At 59.9% G+C, this 22,861-nt stretch overlaps 3 protein-coding genes, 1 long non-coding RNA gene and 1 pseudogene across 4 annotated transcripts; 2 read left to right on the forward strand and 3 right to left on the reverse strand.

The window, feature by feature from the left end:
* The window catches only part of LOC135404433 (zinc finger protein 239-like), a 352,167-nt pseudogene that overhangs the window by 170,893 nt on the left and 158,413 nt on the right, over positions 1–22,861 (reverse strand).
* Positions 6,818–8,223, reverse strand: LOC135406260 (zinc finger protein 692-like). The gene is made up of 4 exons (XM_064640688.1): positions 8,178–8,223; positions 7,635–7,737; positions 7,316–7,394; positions 6,818–7,060 (listed from the first exon to the last, which is right to left on the reverse strand). Exons 1-4 carry the CDS (start codon positions 8,221–8,223, stop codon positions 6,818–6,820), a joined length of 471 nt encoding a protein of 156 aa, XP_064496758.1.
* LOC135406261 (zinc finger protein 692-like) lies at positions 10,469–11,829 on the reverse strand. The gene is made up of 3 exons (XM_064640689.1): positions 11,689–11,829; positions 10,736–10,932; positions 10,469–10,634 (listed from the first exon to the last, which is right to left on the reverse strand). The coding sequence occupies exons 1-3, from the start codon at positions 11,710–11,712 to the stop codon at positions 10,469–10,471; spliced, it is 387 nt and encodes a 128-aa protein (XP_064496759.1). The 5' UTR covers positions 11,713–11,829.
* LOC135404470 (early activation antigen CD69-like) lies at positions 13,434–16,941 on the forward strand. The gene is made up of 6 exons (XM_064639247.1): positions 13,434–13,715; positions 15,212–15,358; positions 15,578–15,667; positions 15,774–15,934; positions 16,037–16,161; positions 16,325–16,941. Exons 2-6 carry the CDS (start codon positions 15,214–15,216, stop codon positions 16,437–16,439), a joined length of 636 nt encoding a protein of 211 aa, XP_064495317.1. The 5' UTR covers positions 13,434–13,715; positions 15,212–15,213; the 3' UTR covers positions 16,440–16,941.
* LOC135404485 (uncharacterized) lies at positions 21,099–22,482 on the forward strand. Its single transcript, XR_010425669.1, has 3 exons — positions 21,099–21,187; positions 21,931–22,141; positions 22,396–22,482. It is a non-coding gene; the product is annotated as an uncharacterized LOC135404485 (long non-coding RNA).

Raw genomic sequence — 22,861 nt, forward strand, 5'->3', positions numbered from 1 at the left:
CCTTTTCTTGTCTTTTCCCTGGATAGAGAGAGCCTCAGTAACTGTCTGTGTTAGTTTTGTCTTCATCTCTGGTTTCTCTAAGGGTCTTTGTGGTTCAGAAATTCTGCCTTCTTGGTGTCCAGGTCTCAAAAATAGATTTCTCTGCCAGGTCTCTGACCACTGAAATATGGCAGGCCTTAAACTTTTACTTTGTTTTTCTAACAAATGGCCATGGGCCAGAACTTGTCCATCATCCATTGTCTATTGCCCCCATTCAATCTCCTGCCAGCAGTTTCTCCCCACTGCTGGGTGGGCTCCTTTGCCAAGCACTAGAACTTGTTGGGGAACAGGCCCAGTCCTGTTGCCTATTTTTCGTGGGGATGTGCAGGAGGGCATTGAGTCTTCCAGGAGCAAATTGGCAGAGGACCCCAAGCTGGCTTGCAGTGTGGATGTGCTGGAGGGCAGGAAGGCTGTGCAGAGGGACCTGGACAGGCTGGACCTCTGGGCCGAGCCCGTGGGCATGAGGTTCAAGAGTGCCTTTGGTGCCTTTGGGGCCTCTGGCCACAAGAACCCCCTGCAGCTCCAGGCCGGGGATCATCCTGGGAGCAGCTGGGCCCCTGCTGGGGTCATACTGGGATCATCCTGGGATCTTACAGGGAGCAACTGGGTCAATCCTAGGGGCAACTGGTACCATGCTGGGGAATACTGGAATCATACTGGGATCCCAGTGGGAGCAGCACTGGGGCCATAGTGAGGGTGACTGAGGTTATACTGGGAGTGACTGGGAGCATTCTGAGGGCAGTTGGGACTATGTTGGCACAACTGGGATATACTGGGAGCAAGTAGGATCATGGTGGAGGTGACTGGGATTATAGTGGGAGCATACTAGGAGTGACTGGGAGCATGCTGAGGTCAACAGAGATCATACTGGGAGTGACTGGAACCATATTCGAGGTGAATGGGAGTAACTAGAACCACGCTGGGGGCAACTGGGATCAGAGTGGGAGCAGCTGGGCCCCTGCTGGGCTCATACTGGGAGCACCCTGGGACTGACAGGGATCATGCTGGGAGTGACTGCAATACTCCTGGGAGTATGTGAGAGGGACTGCAACCATACTGGGGATGACTGGGATCAAACTGGATTCATACTGCAAGTTCCTGGGATCATACTGGGGGTGACTGGACTCATAGTGGGATCAGACTAGGAGCAACTGGGACCATGCAGGGGCAAATGGCATCATCCAGGCAGTGACTGAAAGTGCCTGGGGCCATACTGGACTCAGAGTGGGAGTCCCTGAGAGGGAAAGGAACCATCCTGGGGGGGGGGGACTGGGAGCAACTGGGACCACCTTGGGGGGAACTGGGATCCTATTGGGAGTGACTGGGAGTGACTGGGATCCTAGTGGGAGTGACCAGGACCATACTGGAACCATCCTGGGAGTGACTATCAGTGCCCAGGATCATACTGGAAATGACTGGAACTATTCAGGTGGGAACTGAGAACCAGTGGGATCATACTGGAAGCAAGTGGGAGTAACTGGGAGTGACAGGGTGCATTCTGGAGGCAACTGGCATAGATTGGGAGTGACTGGGATTGTACTGATGGGAACTGGAAACATCTGGGGCAAGTGGAAGTAACTGGGTATGACTATGAGCATGCTGAGGGTAACTGGGATCTACTGGGAGTGTCTGCAACCATCCTGGGGGTGACTGGGATCACACTGGGAGCCCCTGGGAGTGACTGGATCTACAATAGGGAAACTGGGATTTGCTGGAACCATGGTGGGGAAAGACTGGGACCATACTTGGATTGACTGGATCTGTGCTGGAGGCAACTGGGAGCAGCTTGGCCCATGCTGGGGACAACTGGGCCCACAGTGAGGGTGACTGGGGTCATACTGGGAGTGACTGGGAGCATTCTTAGGGCAGTTGGGACCATGCTGATGCAACTGGGATATACTGGGAGCAGGTGGGATCATGCTGGAGATAACTGGGATCTTACTGGGAGTAACTAGGACCACACTGGGGGTGCTGGGAGTGGCTGTGAGCAAATGGGATCATGCTGGAAGCTACTGGAAACAACAGGGAGTGAGTGGGACCACACTGGGGGCAACTGAAATATAGTGGGAGACACCAGGACTGACTGGGATTATACTGGGACCGACTGGGAGCAACTGGGACCTTGCAGGGGGTAACTTGGATCCTACCAGGAGAAAATGGAATCAGACTGGGAGTGACTGGGATCATGCTGGGATCAGACTGGGCGTGACTAAAAGTGACTGGGCCCATCCTGGGGGTGACTGGGCCCATCCTGGGGGTGACTGGCCCCATCCTGGGGGTGACTGGGCCCATCCTGGGGGTGACTGGGCCCATCCTGGGAGTGACTGGGAGCCCCTGGACCCGTGCTGGGAGCCCCTGGGCCCCCCTGGCTGGAACTGCTTTCCCTCCTGCGGGTTCTTGGCAAAGGCCCCAAAGCACAAACTCTGCTCCGAGCCCTCGGGGCGTTTCCTCCCTTTGGGCAGCAGCAGCTCCTGAGCCCTGAACAGGCTCCTGTCCCCTGCAAACACTTCACCTGCCTTTGACCTGTGAGCTCTCAGTGACTCACACATTTACTGAATGTTTAAACTCGGCTTTTTCTCTTATTTTTCTTCTTTTTTTGTCTTTCTTTCCTCTTTATCCTTTCTAAAATTCCCCCTCCCCTCTCTTTCCCTCCCCTCTCTGTTCCCCTCCCTCTGTCCTTTGTGCCGCCAGCATGATCCCAGTTGGTTCCAGTATGGTCCTGGTCACTCCCACTATCATCCCAGTCACTCCCAATAGGATCCCAGTTGCCCCTATGGTGGTCCTATTTGCTCCCAGTCCCCCCCCTCGGATGTTTCCTTTCCCTCTCAGGGACTCCCAGTCTGAGTCCAGTATGGCCCCAGGCACTTTCAGTCACTGCCTGGAGGAATGACCCCTGCATGGTCCCAGTTGCTCCCAGTATGATCCCACTATGAGTCCAGTCACCCCCAGTATGATCCCAGCAACTTCCAGACACTTGCAGACACCCCCAGAGCTTTGGGGGGACATCTGCACCCCAACACAGCATCCAACACATCCCAAAGTGTGCTGGGGTCCCCTTAAACCACCCCACAGACCCCCAAGGTACCCCCAAATCCACTCAGAGCCCACCCAGGACCCCACCTAACCCTTTTTTGGGGGGACATTTATGGGCTCTGGTGTTACTGGGAGCACCCCCCACTGCAGGAAAGGAGCTCTCAGGTGAGAGGGGATGTTGGGAAGGGGGGTCAGTGAGTCAGAGGGGATAAAAGGGGTGGTGGGATCCCAAACTGAGTGGGGGAGTGAGACCCCCCAAAAGTGGAGGTGGAGGGAGACTGAGGATTGGGGGATGAGGGGAAAGGGGTGGAAGAGGTCAGAAGAGTGGGGAAAAGGGGAGGGTGGGACCCCGAAACTGAGCATGAGGGGGCTGGGGATTGTGGGAATGATGTGTAAGGGGTGGGAGAGGGGGGAAAAAGTGGGGGTTGGGACCCCAAAACTGATCTGGGTGGGATGGGAGTTGAGGGGAACCATGGAAAAACCCTTGTCAGAGAGAAAATTGACCCGACTCCTGGATGCTTTTAGGAAAAAGGTCTAAACATTTCTTGACGAATGGAGGGGGGTGACTTTTTTATTCTTGACCTTTCCAGTTCTCCATTTGGGGGCAGGATGTCCTCTGGGCCAAGGTTTTGTTCCCTTTGCAGTGAGTGCAGCCTCAGAGGGCTGAGCCCTCTCTGGCTGGGCTTGGCCTCTCCTGCAGAGACTCAGGCCTGGCTGGGCTGCCCCAGGCAGACGCTGCAGGAAGAAGAGCTCAGGCCGCCTGGCTCTGGTGTCCCTGGGGCTCAGCCTGTGCCCCATTGCTGTGCAGGGGCTGAGCCCCACCTCTGCCTCGGGGCCTTGGCCAAAGGGCTGGCAAGGAAGAGGCCCAGCAGCCTTGGGGCCTGCCCAGCTTTCCTCCTCCCTGGGGGCTCTCAGTCCTCCCCTGACACCGTGTGGGCCCAAGGCCTTGCTGGCTTCGGGCTCACAGCCCGCCGGCACCATCCCAGCGGCCTGACCCCCCTCCTTCCCCTCTCTCCAGCCTCTCCTGCCTTTTCTGGCAAGGGGTCATCCAAGGAAAACCCCGGTTCTCAGCAATGGCACCTGTGGCACGGCTGCAAGGCTCGAGTGGGCCAGGCAAGAGCAGGAGCACCGAGAGCCTGAGGAGCCAGGAGATGCCCTGGCTGGGCATCGTGCTGCTGCGGGACGAGCTGACACCTCTGCACAGTCTCTGCCCGTCCCTGCCAGCCGACTTCTGCCCAGGCTCTGGGCACGGGGACGCAGCACTGACAGTTTTCAGCCACCGCGCTGTTCCACAGAGGCTGTGATGTCACAAGGCCCTTGCCTGGCAGCCAGGAGATGGGCAAGGCAAGGCAAGGACGGAGCCTCGGAGCCACCAGCACGCTGTCCCCAAAGGCTGGGGTGGCACAGAAGCCCAGAGTCCATGAGCTTGGCAGAGACTTGTGAGATCAACCGGCGTCCAGCCTACGTCCCATCCCCAGCACGTCAAGCAGACCACGGCACTCAGTGCCATGGCCAGTCTTTGCTTAAACACCTCCAGGGACAGTGACTCCACCACCTCCCTGGGTAGCTCAAAAAGCTCTGAGGCATCACACCTCTTCTTTTACAGTTCTATCACAACTTTTTATAAGTCAATTATATTATAGAGCTCCATTTCTATGTTAGTTCTGTACACCTTTTATATATCTTTATATACCTTTTATATACCTTTATGTACCTTTTATAAACCTTTTAATGCCTTAATAAAATCCCAAGGATCTTGCTTGGAATTCCCCGCATCCAGGGACCGAGAGGATCTCCCTGAATAACACTTTCAGTGGGCACTGGAATCCTCAGGGTCCTGGAACCCCTGGAGCATCAACAGCTTTGTCCCTCCAAAGGGGTCCCAATTTGTTTCCAATGGTTCAAGGATACAAAATAAACTAAATACAAGTTTCCAAAACCAAATCAACTTATAAGTCCAGAAATCACAAGTTAATATCCAAAATAGCAGAAAGGATTTCTTCAAGATTCTTTCTTCGCAACCTGAAGTACTCATAATACAAAAGAAATCAAATACCTGTTTCCAAAGCCAAATAAACCAAATACCAGTTCCAGAACCAAATAAACCAATGAGTCCAGACTCCCAAATTAATATCCAAAATCATGGCCGGGCTGCGTGAACGAAGATTTGGGAAGGGCTCTGCCCACATTTGCTACAAGCACACTGGTGGCTAAAGAGGCCAATACGAGATAGACACGTCCAGTTGCAAAAGGCAGAGCAGAAAGACTCCTTGGATGGGATCGACAGGACACGGTTCTTTCTGCGTTGTCTTTTCTCCTCGATGGTGATCCTGCTGCGTTCTCAAAGGAAGCAGCAGCGTTAGAGATGGGGTGTCTCCAGACCTCCTGACTGTAGGCCAGAGTAGACCAGTGATGAAGATCAATGTGGCCAAGGCTAAGATGTTGTTTCAGGCAGTCCTTGTATCTCCTCTTCGGGGTTCCTCTCTTGCAGCAGCCAGTGGCAAGTTCACCACAGAGCACGATCTTAGGGAGGGGGTGGTTGGTCCTTCATCCTGGAGACGTGCCCTGCCCAGCACAGCTGTGTTCTCAGCAACATGGCCTCAATACTTGTGACTGCTGCCTGTTCTAGAACAGATGGATTGGTCACATCATCTGACCAGTGGATGTTTAGGATTGTTCGGAGGCAGCGTTGATGGAAGCGTTCCAGGAGTCGCAGGTGGTGGCTGTAGATGACCCATGATTTGGACCCATATAAAAGAGTAGACAGCACAATGGCTCTGTAAACACTGATCTTTGTGCTTTTCTTCAAGTGTTTATTTCACCAAACTCTTTTATGGAGTTTTCCAAAAGCTCTCTATGCCTTTGCTAACCTGTTGTCCATCTCCCTGTCAATCTCACCATCCGAGGAGATGAGGCTGCCCAGGTAATTAAACTGCTGGAGTGATTTGAGCTCTGATTGGCCAATGGTGATATGGGGATGATGGAAGACTTCCTGAGGTGCAAGTTGATGGAGAACTTCTGTCTTCTTTAAGCTGACTTCCAGCCCAAAGAGCTCAGTAGCCTCAGCAAAGCAGGATGTTAAACGCTGCAGAGCTGCTTCTGTGTGAGCGACGAGGGCGGCGTCATCATCATAAAGCAGCTCCTGGACAAGATGGTTTAAGGTCTTGGTGTGGGCCTTCAGTCGCCTTAAGTTGAAAGGGCTTCCATCAGTACAGTATCGAATGTAGATACCATCCTGATCTGGTGTATGAACTGGTACAAGGAGTCAGCGTCGTGTTTCCTCATGTGCCAGTTCAGGGAGGCCTTTTGGCGGCACGTGAAGCCGCAGATCTCACACCTGGGAAACGGGGATGGGATGGGGCTCAGGAAACAGGGATGGGGCTCAGGAAATAGGGATAGACAGGGATGGGGCTCAGGAAACAGGGGGGGGGCTCAGGAAACAGGGGGGGCTCAGGAAATAGGGATAGACAGGGATGGGGCTCAGGAAACACAGGGAGCAGCAAGGACTGGGACTTACTGGGATGGTGGGATGGGACTGGGACTCGCTGGGAGGGGCAGGAATGGGATTGGGACTCACTGGGAGGGGCAGGAATGGGACTGGGACTTGCTGGGATGGTGGGAATGACTCACTGGGAAGGGCAGGGATGGGACTGGGACTCACTGGAGTGGTTTCTCCCTGTTGTGGATGCGCCGGTGGATGAGGAGGTTGCTGCTGCTGCGGAAGGAGCGGTGCAGAACTCGCAGATTAAATCCTGCTGGTCTGGGGGGGAAAAGGCACCGGGATGAGATCCCCTGGAAGGAGCTGGGATCCCTCTGGAATGCCTTGGGATCCCTCTGGAATGCCCTGGGATCCCTCTGGAATGTCCCCCTCACCGCTGTGCAGCTTCTGGTGCTCCTTGAGGTGCTTCTTGAAGTTGAAGGATTTGCCGCAGAAGGGCTCGGGGCAGGTGAAGGTTTTCTGGTGCACGTGCTGGTACTTCTGGTGGTGCTGCAGGATCAGGAAAAACCCTCCTCAGATCCCAAATCCCCGCCCCAGGGGGCCCAGGGTGGGGTTTGGGTGGTTCTGAGTGGTTTTCGGTGGGTTTTGGGGGAGTTTGGGTGGTTTTGGCAGGTTTTGGGTGGGGTTTGGGTGGGTTTGGGGCGGGCTTTGGCTGATTTTTGGTAGTTTTGGGTGGGATTTGGGTGGGTTTGGGTGGAATTTGGGTGGTTTTGGGTGGGTTTCAGGCAGGTTTGAGGGTCTCACGTTCAGGTATTGGCGCTTGGAGAAGATTTTCCCGCAGCCCTCGAAGTCGCAGAGGAGGATCTCACGCTTCGCCGCCTTCCTGGAAAAACCAAAAACTAGGAAAACCCTTCCCAGGGCAGGGCTGGAAAACCTTTGGGACACCCCTCTGGCTCCCTCCTCCACCTTCCTCACCCCTTTTCCCTCTTTTCCTTCTCCCCTTGGAGCTGCTTCCTCTTTCCCCCCCTAAAACCTTCCCTGGAGCTGCTCCTCATCCTCCCCACGGGTTGGGAAGAGCCCCGGGAGCTCCTCCGGCCCCTTCCCATCCCCTTTTTTTGGGTACCTGATCCTTTTGGGGCCGATCTGAGCCTCCTCCTCGTCCTTCCCCTGCGCCCTCCTCCGGCAGCTGCAACGGGAAAAAGCTGCATGAGTCCCCTCCTTGTCCCCTCATTGTCCCACCAGGAAATTCCCAAGGAAATCCCACTTTAAATCCATCAGTTCTCTCTTTTTCCCCTCCCATTTTTCCCCCATCCCTTGGGAGCAGGAAGCGCTGGAACAAACACACGGCTCAGGAGTTGAAAAAGGGGGAATAAATCCTTTATTTGCTCCTAAAAAAATCCATTCCCAAGCTTTGGATGCAATCCCAGGATGAAGATCCCAGACTAGCAGAGACCCCCCCCCCCCCCAGGGAGGGATTTGGGGTCATTTAGCCCCAAAACCAGGGAATTCTGAGCTGGGATCCATGGATTTGGGGCTGGGGGTGTCTTTGTCCCCATCCCTCACCCCCCTCGGCCCCTCCTGGCTCCCCACGAAGGTCACAGGGGTGACCCCCCAGCAAGGTCAGGGAGCCAAAAACCCTCCAAATTTGGGTGCTGGACACCCAAACCAGGCCCAGGAACACGGATCTGCCCTGTGGTGGCCAGTGGGGTCATGGGGAGGGGGGACACCCCCCCTTGGGGACACAAGGCTCGTGCCCTGCCCTCAACACCTGCCCACATTTGGGTGGTCCCAGCGGGTCCCTCAGCATGGAGACAGAGACAGAAACCCCCCCAGACCACCCCAAAAATACTCCCCCTGTGACCCCAAAATGCTCCCCCTGTGACCCAAAAACACTCCCTCTGTGACCCCAAAATGCTCCCCCCGACCCCAAAATGTTCCCCCCTGTGACCCCAAAATGCTCCCCCCGTGACCCCACAACGCTCCCCCCTGTGACCCCAAAATGCTCCCCCCGTGACCCCACAACGCTCCCCCCTGTGACCCCAAAATGCTCCCCCCGTGACCCCACAACGCTCCCCCCTGTGACCCCAAAATGTTCCCCCTGTGACCCCAAAACAGGGGGATAAATGGGGTGGGTGAGGGAGTCTGGGGGGATAAATGGGGTGGGTGAGGGGGTTGGGGGGATAAATGGGGTGGGTGAGGGGGTTGGGGGGGGCTGGGATGTTGGGGGAGTCTGGGGGGGAATGGGCTGGATGTGGTTTGGGTGTAGAAGGACTTGGGCTGGACATGGAAGGATGTGGAAGGACATGGAAAGACATGGGTTGGACATGGTTGGATGTGGGTTGGACAGGGGTTGGACATGGGTTGGATGTGGGTTGGACATGGTTGGACATGGGTTGGACATGGTTGGACATGGGTTGGACCCGGTTGGACATGGTTGGACATGGTTGGACATGGGTTGGACCTGGTTGGACATGGTTAGACATGGGTTAGACATGGGTTGGACGTGGGTTGGACGTGGGTTGGACGTGGTTGGACATGGGTTGGACATGGGTTGGATGGGATGGGCAAGAAGAGGAGCCCAAGAGGCTCCCAGTGCCTCACTGGTCTGTACTGGGATACAGAGGAGGAAGAGCCTGAGAGCTCCCAGTGCCTCACTGGTCTGTACTGGGACCTCACCTGCCCAGGCCCGGGTGGTAGCTCTGGTCCCTCAGGTCACCACTGTAGGCCAGGTCATCTTCCTCCTCCTCCTCCTCCTCCTGGTCCTTCTCCTGCTCCTGCTCCTCCTGCTCCCGGGGCTCATTCCCAGGCTCCTTCTCGGGGCTGGAGCTGCAGGACACGGACACGGGGGGGGGGTCAGCCTGGGTGGGGGCCCAGGGAGGGGCTGGATGGGGACAAAGGGGACAATCTGGGGGGGTCACCACTCACCTCCCGCCCGCTGCTGCCACGGGGGATGGCTCTGGGGGCACCTGGGGGGCTGCAAGGGGACAGGGGGGTGATGGGGGGGACAGGAGGGTGATGGGGGGGCTGAAAGGGGACAGGAGGGTAATGGAGGGGACAGGAAGGGATTTGAAGAGGACAAGAAGGTGATGGGGCGGACAGGAGGGTGATGGGGGGATGGAAGGGGACAGAAGGGTGATGAGGGGGCCATGAGAGGAAGAGGAGGAGGAGGGTGAGGATGGAGGGTGGGGAAGGGCCCCGGGGTTGTCCCAACCCCTGATCCCAGTGGGACGAGCCCCCAGAGCGGGATGGGGTTGGGGGTGCTGGTGGGTGACGGTGGGGACCCAGGGGGTGCTGAGGGCACAGAGGTGACCCCGGGCGGGGGGGAACTCACCTGTTCCCCCAGCCCTGCCATGCCACCCTCCTGCCCTGGCCACCCCTTCTTCCTCTTCCTCCTCCTCCTTCTCCAAGGGGTCTCCCAGCTCCGGGGGTGCTCCTGGGGGTGTCCCAGGACCCCGGGGCCCCCCCAGGAGAAGCGGTGCCCGGCCACACACTCCCAGACCAGGGGCTCGGCGCTGCCTGGCGCCGGCGGCCGCACGTCGGGCACGAAGCCGCATTCCTGCCTGTGCCCGTGGGACAGGACCACCAGGTGCTGCAGGGAGGCTGGGTGGAGATGGCCAGGCTCCCCTGGATCCCCTGGGAGACACCAGAAATAGGGAAAATCCTTGAGGAAATGGGTCAGAGAGGGGGGTTTGGGGGGGTGCGAATGGGGGAAATGCGGAAATCTTTGAGGCAATGGTTCTGAAATGGGGGTAGGAGGGGGGAGTTTAAACAGGGAAAACGTGGAAATCCTTGAGGAAATGGTTCCAAAAGGGGGTTTGGGGGGGGTTAAATAGCAAAATATGGAAATCTTTGAGGAAAGGGCTCCTAAATGGTGTTTTGGGGGGGTTAAACAGGGAAAACACGGAAATCCTTGAAGAAATGGTTCCAAAATGGTGGGTTTTGGGAGGGGGGGGAGACTCAACCTGGGAGGGCCAAGAAGCCTCTCTCTGCACTGACATCCAAATGGGTGGGCAGCACCCCGATTTTGGGGAGGGGGAGGCACCCACCCCGGGTGGGCAACATCCCAATTTGGGGAGGGGGAGGCACCCACCTGAAGCTCCGGGTGCCACCGGGGTTGCTGTACCTGCAGGGACAGGATGGGGTCAGCAGGGGCAGAGCCGACCCGACCTCAACCCAGGGTGGGGAGGGGAGGTTTTGGGGGGCTCAGGGGACCCCCCCAACGACCTGTCGAGCAGGAACTGGGCGAGCTGGGAGTGCAGGGCGAAGCCGAGCTGCTCCTTGAGGCGGCACCAGCGCTCCAGGTGCCCCCCGATGCGGATCCGGCAGCGGCTCCGCCGCGCGTCCAACTCCCGCCGCCGCTGCCGCCGGACAACCTCGGGGGCTCGGGGGCGACCCCCCCGCGCCGGGGACACGGGCAGGGGCTGGGGGGACAAGGGGAGGGTCAGGAGGTGGGCTGGGGGCACAGGGAAGGGCTGGGGGGACAGGAGAGGGTCAGGGGGGTGGGCTGGGGGCGCGGGGAGGGGCTGGGGGGGGTGAGGTGGGAGAATTTGGAATGTCCATGGGGACAAGGGGAGGGGCTGGGGGGACAGGGGAGGGTCAGAGGGGTGAGCTGGGGGTGCAAGGAGGGGCTGGGGGGGACACAGTGGGGGTCAGTGGGGGGACATGGGGGTGGTCTGGCACTGGATGGGGGAGTTCAGGTGAGGAATTTGGGGTGTCCTGGCACCATGGGGAGGGTAGAGGGGGTCAGGTGAGGAATTTGGGGTGTTCTGGCTCTGGGGGGGGTGGGTCTGGGGGGCTTCAGGTGGGGCCACAGGGACACGGGGAAGGATCAGAGGGGTCACAAGGAAGGGGGGAGCTGAGAGGGGGAACCCCCTCAATCCCCGCCCCAGGCCCCGCCCCCTCGCTTTGACCCCGCCCCTCGGACCCCCGATGCCACCTCCCTCTTGGCCCCGCCTGCGTCGGCTCAAGCCCCGCCCCCACAAGCCCCGCCCCCACAAGGCCCGGCCCCCACCGTTTCCCCCAGGCCCCTCCCCCCACCTCCCGTTCCCGCCGCCGGACCTTAAAGTGGGGGGGGGAAGTGGCGGCAGAACGGCGGCGGGCGGGAGGGGAAGAGCCGGATTTTGGGGGCTCTGTCCCGCTCCTGCCGCCCCCGCCGCCCCCTCCCCGTCCCCCTGAACCTCCTCCGCCGCTCCGCGCTCCATCCCGCGCCGAGGGGGCCCCACCCCGGGACGTGCCCCCTTTAAGAGCCGCCGGACGTGCCCCCCCCCCCCGTCACACCGCTGAGGGACCGCGCCAAGTGGGCGGAGGCCCCGCCCACTGCGCGCGGGGAGGGCGCGGGGAACGCTGGGAGGTCCCGCACGTAGTCCCGCAGGGGCCTGATGGGAAACTCCCCGTGGGGATGAGGGGGGGACACGGGAGAGGTCGGGGGGCAAGGGGGGGGACCCAGGGACACGGGTGGACACGGGAGACGCGGGGGGTCACGGGGAGACACGAGGGGACACGGAATACGGGGGAACACAGGGGGGACACGGGAGGGGCCGAGGGGGCCACGGGGAGACACGGGAGAGGAGGGGGGACACGGAGGAACACAGGAGAGGAGGGGGGATACAGAGGAACACAGGAGAGGAGGGGGGACACGGAGGAACACAGGAGAGGAGGGGGGACACGGAGGAACACAGGAGAGGAGGGGGGACACGGAGGAACACAGGAGAGGAGGGGGGATACAGAGGAATACAGGAGAGGAGGGAGGATACAGAGGAATACAGGGACACGGGGGGACCCAGAGGAACACGGGACGGGGCTGTTACGGGGGTACATCCAGGTCCCAAAGGGCATCGAAACCCCAAACACAGCCCCGTACGAGGGGGGGGCAGAGCCACTGCTGGGGGCACGGGGTGGGGTGGGGGCAGAGGATCCTTTATCCCCCGTGCGCACCTCCAAGGCGGGCAGCAAAGTCCTGGTTTTTTAGGGCTGCACCCGGCCGGGGAGCCCTCGTGTACTCCTCAGACCCGGCCTCCTCCGCGGAGGATGTGCCGTCCCGTAACCGCCCCGTCCCGTGTCCCCCTGGGTCACCCCCGTGTCCCTGTGTTCCTCCGTGTCCCCCCGCGTCTTCTGCGTCCCCCCCCGTGTCCCCCCATGTTCCTTGGGTCTCCACGTATTCCTGCGTTCCTCGGCGACAATCTCGCCTCTGCCTCGTCCCTGCCCTCCTCGGCAACATTTTCGCGTCTGCCTTGACCCTGCCCTCCTCAGCGACAGTCTCTCCTCTGCCTCGTCCCCGCCCCCGGGACAATCTCGCCTCTGCCTTGACCCTGTGGACCTCGGTGTCGCGTGTGTCGGCGGTGCTGGGAGCGGGCTCTGGCGAGCACCGAGGGTGAAGTGTTTGGACCGGCGGCCCCCGGTGGCTCTCACCGACTAGAGGGGGACCTGGTGTGTAGGTCCATATGCTGTTTTCAGGGCCTCATAGAATCCTCTGTGATCACCCGTATCTGCGCATAATTGAATTTTTCCTGCGAGACTAATCCACCACTTGTTCTGTCACGGAGTTGCTGTTGGAGCTTGCTGCGTGCGAGACGAAAGGCGGCTTTTCTTACATGACAAGAAGGCTGAGCGAGGTGTGCTCGGTGGGCAGTTCTCCCTCAACAATTCCTGGATCTCTTAATTGTTTTCATCAAACCAGCCCGTGTTCTTCTTGAAGGAGAAAAGTTCCTCAGAGGACTGCAGGATGCAGTTGCTGGACGGCGATCTGACCGCGCCGGGAGAGAAGGAGAATGACGAACAGCGCCAGGCGAGAACGAGAACGAACAGCGCCGTGCTGGGCTGCACAGCGATCGCGCCGCGCCGGGAGAGAAGGAGAACGACGAACAGCGCCCTGCTGGGCTGCACAGCGATCGTGCCGCGCCGGGCGAGAAGGAGAACGACGAACAGCGCCCTGCTGGGCTGCACAGCGATCAGAGCGCCCCGGGCGAGAACGAGTATGAACCGCGCCCGGCTGCCCGGCGATCGGAGCGCCCCGGGCTTTCTTCCTACGCTCCTCTCATTGGCCGGAGCTGGTCAGCGCGTCATGTTGCACCCGCCCCCGTGTGCCTGAAATGCCCCGGCACCGAAACGCAGGTGTGCAAACGCGGGGAATCGTCGGCGGAGAAGAAGGAAAAGGAGAAAGAGGAGGAGAAGAAGGAGAAGGAGAGCGCGTGTTGTCCAGGCGCAGGTGGGAACCGCTCGATGCTGCCGGGGCTCGGGGAGCAGAGGGGGTGAAAAGGGGGGTCCGGCGGGTTCGCCTTGCCCTGGGCGGGGAGTGCTGGCGGTGCTGGGGAGGGGGCTCTGGCGGGCTCTGGCGGGCTCTGGGGGTGAAGAGTTTGGAGCGGCCGCCCCCGGTGGCTCTCACCGGGTCTCAGCGCCGGCCCCGCGCAGCCCGATCGCTCATCGCGCCGCATCGGCCGCGGGGTCGGGGAGGGGGGAGCGGGGGGAGCCACCGACCGGGCCGGCGGGGCTGTCTCTGTACCCAACCGTGCGCCCCCGTCGGGGATCGTCCCGGTGCCTCCCGGTCGGACAGAGTTGGCTGCCCCGTCCCCGGGAGTGTTCCCGGCCAGGTGGGACCGGGCTTGGAGCCACCGGAGCTGCTGCGAGGTGTCCGGGGCAGCGGGGGGATGGCATGGGCTTGAAGGTCCCTCCTATCCCAAGCCATTCTTGGACTGAATGACAGATCCGATCCTGCCATCCCGGGGCTGGAGCCACCGCGCTGCTGCTTTTCTTTCTGGTCCCCGGCACAGTTTACAAGCAGTGACTCATTAGTCCAGGCAGGAGCCGCTGGGCACAGTCCCTCTCTGGACTGTTCTCTACGTATTCTCTACAGTCTGACACAATGCTCTGGGGAACGGCCCTACCCGTGTGGGGAGTGTGGGAAGAGCTTCAGAGAAAGCTCCACCCTGATCCAACACCGGTGCATCCGCAGTGGGGAACGGCCCTACAAGTGCTTGGAATATGGGAAGAGGTTTCAGACCAGCTCAGATGTCCTCAGGCATGAGCAGACACACACAGGGGAGAGGCACCGACTGTGGGAAGGGCTTCAAGCAGAACTCCAATCTTGTCAAGCACCGGCACATCCACACCGGAGAGAGACCCTGCAAGTGTGGGGAGTGTGGGAAGAGCTTCTCCAGGAGCTCTGCCTTGACCTCACACCAACGGACCCACCCATTATCCTGAGGATGTGGGGAGCCCCTCTGACCCCCTGCTGTGCCCCCTCCAGGCCATCCTGCACTGGGAGGGGCACATGGACTGTGGGGGCCTCTGGGGGGTCCCTATTTACCTTGGGGGGTCCCTGTGGGTCTGGGAGTGTTCCTGTGGGTCTCTGTGGATTCAGAGGGGTCCCCAGGGGTCCCTCTGACCCCTCCATGCCCCCCCCCGGCCATCCGGCACCAGGAGGTGCATGGGGGCTCTGGGGGGTCACTATGAGTCTGAGGAGGTCCCTGTGGATCTGTGTGTATCTGGGGGAGCCTGGGGGGTCCCTGAGGATTTGAGGTCCCCCCTCTGACCCCCTCGTCTCCCCCCCAGGCCATCCTGCACCAGGAGGGGCACGTGGACGACACTCTGACCCTCACCCGCTCCCAGCACCAGGAGTCGCAGGTTCCTGGTCGCAGGAACACCAGGCAAACATCTGTAGTGGTGTTAAGTCTGCACTCAAAGAGGTTTTTTTTTCACCCCTAGCGATGGCTCAGGTTCAAGATGGGGCTTGTCCCGGTCAGGAAGGTGCCTCTTCTAACTGGAATGGTGAGAATGCAGAGGAGTCCCTGAGTCTCCGGGATGGAACAGAAAAAAGGAATATACACAAAACGATCCTTGGGAAATGTCAGGGTGAGTGCAGGGCCACCTGTGGCCTGTAGGGAGGGGACAGTGTTGCCCCATGAGGACAGGGATGGCAAATGTGAGGCTGCTCCAGGGGTCTGGAAGAGGCCTCTCACCCCATCAGTGGCTGGTGACAACACTTCTGGCTGCTCTGGTGTTGGCTGGGGGAATGTGAGGGCTGGGCCTGCTCAAGACAGCCCCATCCTCACAGCCACTGTCTCTTTCCAGCTCTAGGCAATTGGTTCAGATCCTGCCGAGGGCTGACTGTGCTCCTGTGTGTGATCCTGGTTTTAGTGGTGGCTGTGATTGTGCTGGCAGGTAAGGGAGGAGCAGCTGCCTCACCCAACCCCTCCGCACAGGGCTGGGGTCCATGCTCTGTGTGGAGGGGAATCCTCAGATTCTTTGTCTCCCTTTGTCTCTCCAGTTGCACTTAAGTTTTCACAGCGTATGCCCTGTCCTGAGGCCTGGGAGCAGCACAACAGCGTCTGTTACTACCTCTTGAGGGATGGGAGGACCTGGGAGCAGGCTCAGAATCGATGCTCCAAGCTCGGGGCCTCCCTGGCCGTGTTCAGTGACAAGGAAATGGTGAGTGAGGGGCTCTGGGGGGTGTGTGGGTGGCAGAGGGGAGGCTGAGGGAGGTTCCTAGCCCGGGGCAGCTCTCACTGCCCGCTCCTCTCTCCCTCACAGGACCACCTCCTCTCTCCCTCCCCGGACCACGTCTTCCGCCTCAATGGCAACCTGGATTACTGGCTCAGGCTGCGGAGACGGGGCGAGAGGTTTCAGTGGGTGGACGGCAGCAGCTACAACTCCTCGTGAGTCCCGGGGGGACGGGCAGGGGATGGGGGGGACAAGGCTGCTGGGACTGTCCCTCCTGGGCAGCGCTTGTCTCCTCGTGTGCTGGGGCAACGGGCAGAGACGACCTGTCCTGTTAACAGCCCTGCCCTGTAACAGCGCTGTCTCTGCTCCTCATTGCAGGCTGGAGGTCCTGGGCAATTCAGAGTGTGTGTACCTGGCGGACAAGAAACTCAGGAGTGAGGACTGTTCAACAGAGCGGGCGTATCTCTGCAGAAAACCCCAACCTCACCTGTAATGGAAGTGAGGGAGAAAGGACCTTCTCCATCCTGAAGACACAGCTTTCCTTCTTCCACTAGCCCAGGGATGTCCTTCCACAGATGAACATTTGCTTTGTGACACATCTCAGCACAACCTCAGGAACCTCGGTGCCTTTTGTCATTGTCACCTCAGTAGCTGGTCTCAAGGAGGTGAACCTGCAGGGACATGATGTGGAAGTGGACGTGTGCCTTCGTGGACTAGGGGTTTCTTTCTCCAGAAGTCTTCCTCATTCTCTATTTATATTTACTTTATATTTATACTCTAACAGTTTACACTACATGCACTGTATTCAAGCACTAGAGTGCCTGAATGTGCTCGTGTGAAGTATTTTTCCATTGCTGAACGCTACTTGAATCAATGAATGTGAACCTGGGATGTCCTGATTGTGGCCTCAGCAGAGTTACTGTATCAGTGCTGCTGCTGTGCTTCTCTCTTCTTCTCCTTTTTTACTCATTTGTATTAAAGTTTGTACGACCCCACTGCTGTCCCTCGTGTCCTGGTCGGTGCAGGCAGCCCCTTCCCCTTCTGTGTTCCATCCCAGGGAAAACACATCCCGGGGGACCTCATTTCCCTCCATTGCCCCCCAGCAGGTACTGGGAGGCACTGGGGAGCATCAGGGAGCATTGGAGGGCACAGGGGGGGACTGGGAAAAGACTGGTGGGCACTGGGGAACACTGGATCTGGGCTGGGAGGCACTAGGGAGTGTTGGTGGGCACTTGGAGGGCACCAGGGCATGCTGGGAAGATCTGGGAGGCACTGGGGGTTATTAGGAAGGGCACGTACCTCCACCAGCACAGCTCACAACCTCATAAGGGCACACAAGCTTCTGCCCCACTAAAATGATTAGGGCAAGCCTTTCACTCCCTACTTTTCCTGAGCCACTACACACAGTCCCAGGGATATTCCCGGGGAGACTCGCTCACCCACGACCCTCTGAGCAGGACTGTCCCACCCGCCCTCCTGCCGGTCCGGGGACCCCCCAGCCCGCCGAGCCCCCTCCGCCTCCCCCAAATTGGACTGGCAAAAAGCTCTGTGTGGTCCGAAGTCCCTCCTCTCCTCTCGCCCGGTGCCGCAGCCGCCACCGCCCCCTCGGTGTGACGGGGCCGTCCGGGGAACGCCTCCTGTTACACCCGCCCGCCAGCACTGAACGGCAGGTACCCAAACGCGGGGAAGCGGCGGCGGAGAAGAAGGAGGAGAAAGAGAAGGAGAAGGAGAAAGAGAAGGGAGAAGGGAGAAGGAGAAGAAGAAGGGAGAAGGGAGAAGGGAGAAGGGAGAAGGGAGAAGGAGAGCGCGTGTGGTCCAGGCGCAGGTGGGATGCGCTCGGTGCTGCCGGGGCTCGGAGAGCGGGAGGGGGCGAAAAAGGGGAGTGCCGGCGGTGCTGGGGAGGAGGCTCTGGCGGGCTCTGGGGGTGAAGTGTTTGGAGCGGTGGCCCCCGGTGGCTTTCACCGGGTCTCAGCGCCGGCCCCGCGCAGCCCGATCGCTCATCGCGCTGCATTCCCAGGTCACCCCCGTGTCCCCGCGTTCCTCCTCGTCCCCCCGCCTCTCCCGTGTCCCCTCTGGAGCCGGCCGGCGCCGGCGGGGGGGCGGAGCCGGCGGAGGGGCGGAGCCGGCGGAGGGGCGGAGCCGGCGGGGGGACGGAGCCGGCGGGGGGACGAAGCCGGCGCGGGGACGAAGCCGGCGCAGGTGGGATCCGCTCGGTGCTGCGGGGGCTCGGGGAGTGGGAGTGGGCGAAAAGGGGGGTCTGGCGGGTTCGCCCTGCCCTGGGCCGGGGGGGTGCTGGCCGTCCTGGGAAGCGGGCTCTGGCGGGCACTGGGGGTGAAGAGTTTGGAGCGGCCGCCCCCGGTGGCTCTCACCGGGTCTCAGCGCCGGCCCCGCGCAGCCCGATCGCTCACCGCGTCGCATCGGCCGCGGGGTCGGGGAGGGGGGACCGGGGGCAGCCACCGATCGGGCCGGCGGGGCTGTCTCTGTACCCAACCGTGCGCCCCCGTCGGGGATCGTCCCGGTTCCTCCCGGTCGGACAGAGCTGGCTGCCCCGTCCCCGGGAGTGTTCCCGGCCAGGTGGGACCGGGCTTGGAGCCACCGGAGCTGCTGCGAGGTGTCCGGGGCAGCGGGGGGATGGCATGGGCTTGAAGGTCCCTCCCGTCCCAAACCATTCTTGGATTGAATGACAGATGCGATCCTGCAGCCAGCCTGGAGAAGATCGCGGTGCTGCTTTTCCTGCTGCTCCCTGGGACATTTTGCAAGCAGTGACTCATTCGTCGGCGCTCAGTGTCCCTGGGCTCCAAACTGCTGTGGGCAGGAGCCGCTGGGCACAATCCCCCTCTCTGGACTGTTCTCTATGTATTCTCTACGGTCTGACACAGTGCTCCTGTTAAATCTGCACTCAAAGAGGGTTTTTATTTCACCCCTAGCAATGCCTCAGGTTCAAGACGCGGCTCGTCCCCTTCAAGAAGGTGCCTCTTCTAAGTTTGCAGTGATTCAAGATATGGAGGGTGAACACAACTGGAATGGTGAGAATGCAGAGGAGTCCCTGAGTCACCAGGATGGATCAGAAACAAGGAAGACCCTCAGAAAACATCTGGGTGAGTGCAGGGCCACCTGTGTCCTATAGGAAGGGGACAGTGTCACCCCACGAGGGCAGGGCTGGCAAGTGTGAGGCTGCTCCAGGTGCATGGAAGAGGCCTCTCGGCCCCGTCAGTGGCTGGTGCCGACACTTCTGGCTGCTCTGGTGTTGGCTGGGGGATGTGAGGGCTGGGCCTGCTCAGCAAAGCCCCGTCCTCACGGCCAGTGGCTCTTTCCTCCTCCAGGCAATCAGTTCAGATCCCGCCGAGGGCTGACTGTGCTCCTGGTGCTGTCTGTGCTCCTGATCCTGGCTTTGGTGATGGCCGTGGCTGTGCTGGCAGGTGAGGAAGGAGCAGCTGCCTCAGCACAGAGGCAGCTCTGGGCACAGGGCTGGGCTCCCTGCTCCCTGTGGAGGGGAATCCTCAGACATTCTCCCTTTCCTTCTTCAGAAAGACTTGGAGAGATTCCAGTCACACCCGGGGCTCCAGAGTTTCTGGCCTGTCCCGAGGCCTGGATCGGGTACAACAGGGTCTGTTACTACCTCTCGAGGGATGAGGGGACCTGGGAGCAGGCTCGGGATCGGTGCTCTGAGCTCGGGGCCTCCCTGGCCGTGCTCAGCGACAGGGAAATGGTGAGTGAGGGGCTCTGGGGGGTGTGTGGGTGGCAGAGGGGAGGCTGAGGGGGGTTCCTGGCCTGGGCCAGCTCTCACTACCCACTCCTCTCTCCCTCCCAGGGCTTCCTCTTCCGCCTCAATGGCAACCTGGATTACTGGCTCGGGCTGCGGAGATGGGGCGAGCGGCTGCAGTGGGTGAATGGCAGCAGCTACAACTCCTCGTGAGTCCCAGGGGGGGCAGGGGATGGGGGGGACGAGGCTGCTGGGACTGTCCCTCCTGGGCAGCGCTTGTCTCCTCATGTGCTGGGGCAACGGGCAGAGACGACCTGTCCTGTTAACAGACCTGCCCTGTAACAGCGCTGTCTCTGCTCCTCATTGCAGGCTGGAGGTCCTGGGCAATTCAGAGTGTGTGTACCTGGCGGACAATAAACTCAGGAGTGAGAACTGTTCAAAGCAGCTGCCGTATCTCTGCAGCAAACCCCAACCTCACCTGTAATGGAAGTGAGGGAGAAAGGACCTTCTCCATCCTGAAGACACAGCTTTCCTTCTTCCACTAGCCCAGGGATGTCCTTCTGCGGGTGAATGTTTACTTTGTGACACATCTCAGCACTACCTCAGGAACCTTGGTGCCTTTTGTCATTGTAATCTCAGTAGCTGATCTCAAGGTGAACCTGCAGGGACATGATGTGGAAGTGGATGTGTGCCTTCATGGACTAGGGGTTTCTTTCTCCACAAGTTTTCCTAATTTTCTACGACTGTTTATATTGGTGTAGGTGCATAACACCACGGTGCTTTAATGTGCGCATGTGAAGTATTTTTACCCTCTAAGGAGTCTTTCTGCTGTGCCTTTTGCAATTGGTTATGTCTATCTCGTATTGGCCTCATTAGCCACCAGCGTGCCTGTAACAAATGTGGATAGAGCCTTCCTTAATCTTCGTTCGTGAAGCCTAGCCATGACAAATGAAGTATTTAGCCGCTGCTGAAAGCTATATGAACCTATGAATGTGAATGTAGAATGTCCTGATTGTGGCCTCAGCAGAGTTACTGTATCAGTGCTGCTGCTGTGCTTCTCTCTCCTTCTCCTTTTTTTACATTTATATTAAAGTTTGTACGACCCCACGGCTGTCCCTCGTGTCCTGGTCGGTGCGGGAGCTGCGGGGGCCGCTCGCCCGTGCGGGGCGGGGAAAGACCCGAGGGAACGCCCGCGGGTGCCGGGATTGCCCCGTTCGCCCTGAGGGAGCCAAGATGGCGGAACGCCCTCACGGTTCCACCAATCAGCGGCACCCACTGCAGACGGGGCCAAAGCCTCGCTATTGGCTGTTTGACCCGTCACTCTTGGCTCCCGCGCGCTGATTGGTCACGGCCGTGAGGGTGGGTCACGCCCACGAAGGAGTCCACGGAGTCCTCGTCCACGGAGTCCTCGTCCACGGAGTCCTCGTCCACGGAGTCCTCGTCCACGGAGTCCTCGGAGTCGTGGCAGCACCGGGAGCGACGGCAGTGTCCGGACCCCGGTGAGGCGGCGGCGGAGCTCGGACGCGGCCCCGGCGCAGGTGAGACCCGCGTTCGCTTCTCCTGGGGCTGGAGGCGCTCGGGGGTTCTGGCGGTTTGGTCCTTCCCCGCGTTTTAAAGGTGGATTTAAGGTCCCGTTCAGCCCAAATCGTTCAGTAACGCAGTGAGAGCACAGGTCCTCTGAGGAGAGGCTGAGGGAGCTGGGGGGCTCAGCCTGGAGAGGAGGAGGCTCAGGGGAGACCTCCTCACTCTCTACAACTCCCTGACAGGAGGGGGCAGCCGAGTGGGCTTCGGGCTCTTCTTCCAGGAATCAGCAGTGGGACAGGAGGGCGCGGTCTCAAGCTGTGCCAGGAGAGGTTTAGGATGGATGTTAGGCGGGAATTCTTTGCAGTGTGAGTAATCAGCCATCGGAATGGGCTGCCCAGGGAGGGGCTGGAGTCCCCATCCCTGGCGGTGTTGAAGGTGAGACTGGATGTGGCATCAGTGCCATGGTCTGGGAAGCACGGCGGGGTTGGATCGAGGGTTGGACTTGGTGATCTCGGAGGTCTTTTCCAGCCTGGTCGATGATTCTGTGAGAGGCCGCTAGGACAACCCGGACTTGCGTAGTGGTGTAACCACCTCCCTTTCATAAACCACTATATCCCAGCCTGTAAACAGAATCCTTTTCTGGAAACTCTCCAAAGTGGCAGGGGCTGTTCCCGGGCTGGGAAGGGCCCATGAGGGGACCGGGGATGGAGCTGAGGCTGCAGGAGCTGGACCCTGAGCTCCCGTTTGTTCTCCACAGGTCACTGTGAACAGACAGGGCAGGACTTTGCTGGCATCGCCTTCCTGAGCCCGAGTGTCCCACAGGGCCCAGCCGTGTCCTCTCATCATGGTCTCTCCACTCTGCCTCAACAGTGGTGGTAAAACCACCCCCAGACTTGGGCTGAAAGAGGCTTTGCCAGCCCCGCTGATGCCTCGAGATGCAGCTTGTCACAAGTAGAGAGAGGGCACTCGTGAGTTCGGATGTGGAGGGTGGATTCTGCTCCGGGGACGGGATTGTGAAGGAGCCCCTGGGTCCCCAGGATTGATCAACAAACAAGAAAACGCCTTCTGGGTGATTGCAGGGCCACCCCTGTGTCCTGTGGGGAGGGGACAGTGTCACCCCACGAGGACAGGGCTGGCAGGTGTGAGGCTGCTCCAGGGGTCTGGAAGAGCCCTGTGAGGGATGTGAGCCCCGTCCTGTCCTCATGGCTCTTTCCTGCCCCAGGCACGAGGCTCCCGGGGCATCTCGCCCTGGCAGTGGTTCTGCTCCTGCTCCTGGCTTTGGTGGTAGCCAAAGGTAAGGGAGGAGCTGGCAGGTAAGGGAGGAGCAGCTGCCTTAGCTCAGAAGCAGCTCTGGGCACAGGGCTGGGCTCCCTGTGGAGGGGAATCCTCAGACATTCTCCCTTTCCTTCTTCAGTGAGAAGACTTGGAGAGATTCCAGTCACACCTGGGGCTCCAGAGTTCCTGGCCTGTCCTGAGGCCTGGGTCAGGTACAACAGGGTCTGTTACTACCTCTCGAGGGATGAGGGGACCTGGGAGCAGGCTCAGGATCGGTGCTCTGAGCTCGGGGCCTCCCTGGCCGTGCTCAGCGACAGGGAAATGGTGAGTGAGGGGCTCTGGGGGGTGTGTGGGTGGCAGAGGGGAGGCTGAGGGGGGTTCCTGGCCCGGGGCAGCTCTCACTGCCCGCTCCT

Source organism: Pseudopipra pipra, chromosome W (assembly GCF_036250125.1).
Source record: "Pseudopipra pipra isolate bDixPip1 chromosome W, bDixPip1.hap1, whole genome shotgun sequence".
NCBI classification, from domain to species: domain Eukaryota; kingdom Metazoa; phylum Chordata; class Aves; order Passeriformes; family Pipridae; genus Pseudopipra; species Pseudopipra pipra.